This window comes from Gymnoscopelus braueri (assembly GCF_963280865.1).
Source record: "Gymnoscopelus braueri genome assembly, chromosome: 17".
NCBI classification, from domain to species: domain Eukaryota; kingdom Metazoa; phylum Chordata; class Actinopteri; order Myctophiformes; family Myctophidae; genus Gymnoscopelus; species Gymnoscopelus braueri.
Window position 1 is genome coordinate 7,483,911 of NC_137617.1, and position 8,341 is coordinate 7,492,251.

Genomic DNA, 8,341 nt, shown 5'->3' on the forward strand with positions numbered 1-8,341 from the left:
CCCAGATGTTTCAAATTGGCCTCATGGTGGCACTACACCAGCCCGCTTTACATGGTCTCTCTTTTTTCTCCCCTCTCTCATGTTTTTCAATATCATGGATCTCATAGACTCCATCATGCCCATAGCAACTTCACTCTACATTCTCTGTAAGGAGGTCAGGGGAAACAAGAAACAGTGCCAGCGTTTGGTTAAGCGTGTGAAAGATCTGGTGGAACTGGTGGGGGAAATCAAGCAAAAAGGAGCCGGTCAGAACTCTGATGATGTGGAGAAGGCCCTCTGTGATCTTAAGGAAACACTGGAGTCTGCAAAAGATGTTGTAAAAAAATACATCTCTGATAGTTTCCATGAGCATGTGTTTAAAGACTACAACGACAACAGTGAGTTTAGGAGTTTGAACAGCAGTCTGAACAATGCATTGAACAAGCTTTCCAAGACTCTGCAGGTTGACCATATACTATCCACGCTGTCCAAGGAAGATTCTCAACAGGCAGAGGATGAAGCAGACAGCAAGGAGGATCATGCAGAGCTGAAGAGAAGTGAGAGGCGGGGTCTACTACTTTAACAATCCATGTGAAGATATAGTAGCAAAATCTGTCTATGATAAATAAAAAAAACATGTTTTATTTCAGCAGATATCTTAGTCACAAAAATGATTAATTAACATGGAGTTTTGGTATTTATTCACATTGGGAAATTACGATCTCTATAAAGCATTAGCTCAAGTTAGCTGGTTGTCTCAACGACGACTAGAATCTGTCAGACCCTATGTATGTATTTACAGGGAAATGGAGATAAAGCTACCAAGAAAAGAGAAGAGAAAAAAATGATACATAACCTATCTATTATCACAGTATTACACTTTAGGGTGTGCTTTACTGTCATTATTGGCTTTTCACTGATGCTTAGGGCACTTGGCACAAACACCTCATCACTGTTGTGCCAATAATGAGTGTAAAGCACACCCTTTTGTGTAATATTGCTTAGGTAAACTAAAGTCAGCTGTCTCTTCTCATTCAATATAATGAGAAAAGAATGTTATGGTTCAATCTACGGTATTGTATTTTAACCTATCTGTCTCCCTTTCTGCTATCTCTCATTGTTTTCAATCAGTCATGGATCTCATAGACCCCATCATGGACAAAGCAGCCTCACTCTCCCCTCTCCGTGTGGGTGCCATGCGCAACAATGAACGGCGCCAGTGTCTGGTCGAGCGCGTGGAAGTGCTGGAGGAACGCTTGGGGACAATCAAGCAAAAAGGACCTGGTCAGGACTATGCTGATGTGGAGGAGGCCCTCCGTGAGCTCAAGACCACACTGGAGTCTGATGAAGTTGCTGCATTTGTTGAAAAATACACCTCTGATTGGAAATGTACGGACTACGGAAATTACTTTGACAGTTTGAACAAATGTCTCGGCAATGCATTAAATAAGCTGTCCAGTGCTCTGCCATTTGACCAAAATCACAAGCTGTTCGAATAAGATCCTGATGGGCAGAGCATGAAGCACACATCGGAGGAGGAGGATGTGTAGTGGTGGAATAGTGAGGGGTGTTGTTCCAGGGGGTCTCCAGCAATAGTTAATAGAACATCACAACCAATTTAACCACTTTAACCCTATTTTATACTGAGGCTATTCAAAAATAGCCGATATCCAAGCTCGCAGCGCATTGTGAGCTTTTTTGAAAGTCTTTGATATCTTTTAAATATTTTTGGAATAATTTAGACTTTTTCTTTTGCACAAATCTTTTCTTCTGGGGCTCCCTGGCACACAATCTTTTCAGATGAGGATCTGCGACCAAATACATATCAATTTGGCATTGACATGAAAATGTTTGAAAACCATAGACTACTACAAGCTGAAAATATGGAATTGTTCACTGCAGTTGCACCTGTGAACATTGCGTTGGAATGCATACCGAAACTGTGCACAGAGAATGAGTTTACTACACTATGAAATCTCTGTGCTCCAGGCCGTGCTACGAGCCTGTGACAGGAGGTCCCAGCTGTCCGAGCAAGAGAAGACTCACACATCAACTTTGTGCATTTGTAGTTGAAGAAACTGTTGGACACTCACAGAGCGACACAGACGAAAAGATACAGACGATAAGATTATTTTTGTGGCTCATGAGTTCCTGGCCAATGAGGAAGAAATTATATGGCTGCTTATATCTAACCTTTATATTTTACCATCACTTATAATACTTCTACAATACATTATGATATTTGGCAGATTGTAAGAGTCTAAATGTTTCCACTATAGGCCTAATAGCTATTGTTTTGGTACAGCCTATCTTGTCATGGTTCAGTTTGTCCTTGAAGCAGCTACAGTATAGCTATGATCTCTGCCCTGGGCTCTTGGCAGAACTACCGTACCACTGACATGAGTGTTATTGCACTTCTCCCCATGATATCATGTACATAAAGTACCACCTAGAATATTGTCTCGACTCCTATGTGCCTCATCGATTGCTGATTGATCCAGAATTCCACGACACCAAGAAGATGACAGAGACCTCAATTACCCCCAGCAGATGGAAAAAGGACAAAGCCAACATTCTCAGTGTATTGCGCTGTGCCCAATGTCATCACAGCTTACACCCTTGCCCTAACATTGGGGGAATCTACCTCAACGTGTGAAAACTCCTTTTCAACGTTTAATAAAAACTATATTTTTTCTCGGAGCATCAGTGTTGTAGGGCTCAGGCTCAACTTATTTGACTTGCCTTTGAAAAGATTCTTACAAGGACATTCTGTATGTGTGATTGGCATGCACTGATGTTCTATCTACTTAAATGAGTTTGGTGCTTTGCATATCCAGAGCTTTACATTATGATGATATGATAGTAATAATAAGGCTGGCTGACGCAGCTGTCCTGGTGCTGTTTTTATTGCAAGATGAAGGCTGCTTTGCATTTATGTTGTCATACCTGGGATCCTGGTGCGAGCCAGATGTCTACTGCTCTTCAATACGTAACGTAATAGCCGCTGGGCATGGGGAGAGGCAGTAGGCCTACTACTTGTGAACCAGTAGGTGTCTACCTGACATGAACATCACTTTCTTGGTCCAGCAATTCCAGTTGGCAGATCCGGCAAACTGGAGCTGGAAGTTTGATGGAATGCATTGAAGTCAATGACAGCCAGGTGGAATAGTATGGATAAAGAAAAGTATTAAATAACACTATCTTTGAATGATGGCAACCTTTGTAAAATAACAGTTCAGGAAAATGAAAGAAGATGTATAACATGCGCCTCACTAGCCAACACACAAGAGGGGGTTGGGGTGTGCTGGTTTCAGCACACCCCAACACACAACCCCAAAACAACAGGTTGAGAATTGATTCCGTGAAACAATCACCTGTGCGTCCAGTCTCAATGTTAGTAAACAAATAATTGGTCTATTAGATACCTCAATAATCATGTCTGTTTATTATACAGTACACTTTTGTTATAGGTCTGAGTCTAATTGTAATAAACCAAGTCAAATGCCTCATATGTGAATATTATAATCGGCCAATAAACTGATTATGATAAGAAACAGTAGGAGGAAGCACAGTTTTTTTCATCTGTTCTTATTTACATGTTCTCTTTGAATCTTCTCTAAAGTCTCTCCTAGACTGTTTCCCTCTCAGCTGAAGTAAGGGCTAGTTTATATTATGATTTAATAAAAACATAAAATGTCTGAAAGTTTCATTATAATTGCTTATTTAAAGGGACTTCTGCTATGTTCTGCTATGTTATATTTCAGTAGTATATTTGGTAGTAGAGGTGGACTTACCCATTAGGCAAGGCCTGGGGCCCCATTAGAGTGGACAGTAACAAAGTACATTTACTTGAATACTGCACTTAAGTAATTTATTCGAGTATCTGTACTTTACTTGAGTATTTATATTCTTGACAAGACAAATTCAAGACAAATATTGTACTTTAACTTGACTACATTTGTAGGAATGGAAAAAGCACATGAATTAACCAGTTAAGCCCTATTTCAAATGAAAATAGCAGATCTACAAGCTCACAACACATTGTAGATCTTCTGTTTTCCCAATTATTATTTAAAACTTTTTTGGGGAAAAAGACAACATATATACTTTGTCATTTGTACTTTTAAATACTTAATTATTTTTAAAAGGAAGTAGGCCTACTCTAGTATTCTTTTTACTTTTTTGATTGTTTGATTGATTGATTGATAGATTAAATACTTTATTTGCAGTTTGCAAAAAAAAAAGAAAACACAGGAAAGTACAGTTTTACTTACAACAACAAGGTCTGTTAAGAGGATTTTAAACCCAAGAAAGCCTATGGCTTGTTTCCATTTGTACTCAATAGAAGAACTCAAAATTTGACAGAGCAACTTTGGCATGTAGTTGAGTAATATTTGACCAGGAGTACTGTAATTCAGTATGTCTCCCACCACTGATGAAAACAACATGGCCACATTCAGACAAAACAGAGAGACATGACTAGGACACACATGATGAAAGCAGTGTCCAGACAAGGACATAGATATAATCAGGTGACTCATTGATATGTGAACAACAATTTAGATAGAGCATAGAGATTAAGTGTGAGTATTTAGCTAAATAGGTAGCTTAGTAAGACACTACAGGTAAAACTGTGTTCTAAAAATGTGCTAATTAATTTATATTTGGCTTGTTTTTCATGTAATTTATTTTATCCCCCCCCCTTTTTTTTAAATAATTTAGAGTAGCTCATTTGTTTTTTTTTACCCCTTTTTCTCCCCAATTTAGTCGTTATGCCAATTAATTCCTCCCCACACACATTTCTGTGTTGTCACTGCTGCCTTATCCTACTGACTCACCTGCCAGTGAGGAGCCCCCACCAGGAGGACGTAGAGCCTTCGTCCTACTCCTCCCGCCCAACACTCCCCGCTGACAGGTGCCGCCCCCAGCCCGTAGGAGTACGTGCAATGACCAAGATCACCCTCCCCGTCCGGCTTCCCTCCCGCGAGCACGGGCCAATTGTGTTCGTGTAGACGCCCGACAAAGCCAGCTGCCTCACAGTGCATTCAAACCCACAACCTCCATAGTGGTGGACAGTGACTTTACCACTGCGCCACCCGAGCGCCCTTTAGCGCAATTTCTTTTCTAAGGATGTCGTGTCATATGTAGACATGATTAGTATCAGTTGTTGTTTAGTCTGTGTGGGTAGGATACCAGTTTGACAACCTATCCTGTATGTGAATACACACATACCTGTACATCTGCACACACATCTCTCTCTCTCTCTCTCTCTCTCTCTCTCTCTCTCTCTCTCTCTCTCTCTCTCTCTCTCTCTCTCTCTCTCTCTCTCTCTCTCTCTCTCTCTGCACAGCCCGCCGCTTATTCTAAACAGGGAAATGAAACTTGTATCTGGACGTGCTGGGCCCCTAATTCAGCCTGGGAATATCGGATAGAGAGGATTTTTTACTTAATTTCGGCCATTTTTTACTTAATTTCCGGGTTTTTTTTAACGGCCGGCCTGGTCGGCCTGGAATGGAGAGGCCTTTCTGGAATTGTCCCATATTTCCCAGTGGCCAGCACGTCCCTGTATCTGACGCAGTGTGACTACAGTTCAACGACAAGACATTCAACAACTCAGACTACGGTAAATCTCAATCTACAGACAAGAACCGTGGACAGACAGGACTCATTGACAGGTATTAAGGACTGTACCAAAAACACACATTTGATGGTGTCACAATGTACAATAGAACTGTACATGACTGTACATTAGTATAAGATGAAGTTGATTAAATCTTTTTTAAACGCAAATGTATAGCCTATTGACAACAGAAGACAAATAATATATATCAGGCGTTTCACTGGGATGGGTGTGGCAGCAGTGTGATACTGAACAATATAGACTGGGATCAGTTTGCTCTGCAGGGAGCTGATCCACTCTGTGTCTGTAGAACGGATAGGGAAACGGTGATGCATGTATGTGTGTGTGTGTGTGTGTGTGTGTGTGTGTGTGTGTGTGTGTGTGTGTGTGTGTGTGTGTGTGTGTGTGTGTGTGTGTGTGTGTGTGTGTGTGTGTGTGTGTGTGTGTGTGTGTGTGTGTGTGTGTGTGTGTGTGTGCAAATTACAGGATACAGTAGGCGGGCTCTAGACCGGATCAGAGCACTGAACAGTAAATAGAAACTAGTCTTTCCACAACACTGTAGAAAGCCTGGTGACATGAGGTTAGAACAACAAGGCAGACATCGAGGCCTTGAGGCCTGTGAGGCACAACCCAGTGAGCTGCTGTCTGAGTTGCATACTGATGGGTGGCGGAATCACTTATAAAAATATCAACATTATTCAATGGAGCAAACTGCTCTTAGCTTGACATGATGGATCAGTGGGAGTCAATGGGAATGCACATCACTTTGTGAGAGAGGCAGGCCACTGGGTGGTCCCAGGTGAAACACCTTGTTTTTAGAGTCGCACCTGGTGGTAGATCAGATCTGTGTCAACTGGTTTCAGTGTGATCTGTGTACAGTGATTACATTCCAGCTGGTTCATGTTTGTATGTGGAGTAAATGACAGACAGTGAGGAATGTGTACTGACTATCACTGTAACAGTTTTGTTATTAGTTATGTTTATGGTTTATGTACTTATTATATTAACTAATGGTTGGTGAAATCTGCAGGACAGTGAACTTAACATGTTGATGAAGTTGAACTTTGAGCTTTGAGGTATACAAATGTGTTGTTTATATGATTAATATTATGAATATTGTAAGTAGTGTGGTTTCCACACCCCAGGCCTAGAGTAAAACTATTAAAATATTTACTATACTAAAATATTTTATTATCTACATAATGCTATTAAGTTAATAATGAGCTGACATTCATATTGCTATCGATTAACTTCTTGAGCTTCTTGAGCAACATGGAAAGAGATGACAGTGACTATTTAGTAGAGAATGATATCTGTTTAAATATGGAAGGTTTAAGTTTTAATCACTTCAAAGTTAAGAATGAGATGGATGTTGTGTCATTATCACAGATGAACTAAGAATAACCACATATTATGTATAGTCTCTGTACAGTTCTGCAGTGGTATTGTGGGGATCTTTTCACTGGGATAGCATTAATTGAATGTCTCTCTCACACACACACACACACACACACACACACACACACACACACACACACACACACACACACACACACACACACACACACACACACACACACACACACGCACACACGCACGCACGCAAACACACAAACAAACAAACACACACACACACACACACACACACACACACACACGAGAGAGAGCGAGCTCTGTGGTCAGTTCAGTCAAAATACTTCATACTGTAAATGTAGTAATTAGTGCAGCTGAAGCTATTTGTGAATCCAGGCTCTAAATAGTTAAATCAGTAGGTCTAGTGTCAACACACTAATGTTGACATTCTGTCTGTTAGAGAACTATTACATGTTGGTTGATGGAGACCACATTTAGAGTCTGTTAGTTCAGGGTTTCTCAAAGTGGGTGCTGTGGTACCCTAGAGTGCCGTGACACAAGGGCAGGGTGCCACATAGAATACTTTGATAGTATTTGGAATTTATCAATATCACTTCAGTTTAACAATTTAGATCCTCTATACCAGGGGTCAGCAAGTAAGTTTGGCCTCGGGCCAATTTCTTTCTAAGTCATTAGATGATGGACCAGAACACAATCAAAGGTTAATGTAAGATCTGAAACTTTGACACACTACCTTGTACAATAATCAATATATGAATTGCTATTTATTGCTATAAAAGTTACTACAGCGAGATGTTTGTGTGTTAACTGCATACTGACTGATAGAACTGTGTGTGTAATCAAATGTCACAGGTAAAGATATAAATACTTGCGGTAATCATTTAGTGAAGGACACACCCTTGAATGAGGATGTATAGCTAATTAACCCATTCAATCCAGGAAAGCATCTGTGTTATTTTAGATTTCTTTAGATATTCAAAAATAGCAGATGGAACATATTTGTTGTTCCAGGGACCCCCAGAAGCACAGATCAGAGTTAAAAATGTTTCCTTTAACACAGATATATATTCAAAGATTTGCACAAATCTTCCACGATTTTTCAAAAAATAACAGATCTACAAGCTCATAGCGCGGCACTCAGTGCCGCGCTATGAGCTTGAATATCTGCTATTTTTTAATAGCCAAAGAAATCTTAAAATGACACAGATGCGTTCCCGGTCTTAACGGATTAAGTACAAAAGAAAGAACACCTGGGGAGACAGACAGACAGACTCCCTTTTGAACAGAGAAAAACAAGCTCTTTCATTGAATAGGAGCTCTAAGGTCTCTATTTAGATATGGAGAGAGACTTTATGAAATACATGCCTG

The 8,341-nt window shown here is 40.3% G+C and overlaps 1 protein-coding gene across 1 annotated transcript in view; it reads left to right on the forward strand.

The window, feature by feature from the left end:
- LOC308104048 (uncharacterized protein) overlaps positions 1–3,199 on the forward strand; it is a 10,506-nt gene extending 7,307 nt beyond the window's left edge. Inside the window, exons 8-9 of the mRNA XM_080454309.1 lie at positions 108–536; positions 1,111–3,199. Of these exons, the coding sequence (XP_080310435.1) occupies positions 108–536; positions 1,111–1,478 (797 nt within the window). The 3' untranslated portion in view covers positions 1,479–3,199. The remainder of the gene's footprint in view (positions 1–107; positions 537–1,110) is intronic.
- Positions 3,200–8,341: the final 5,142 nt, after the last annotated feature.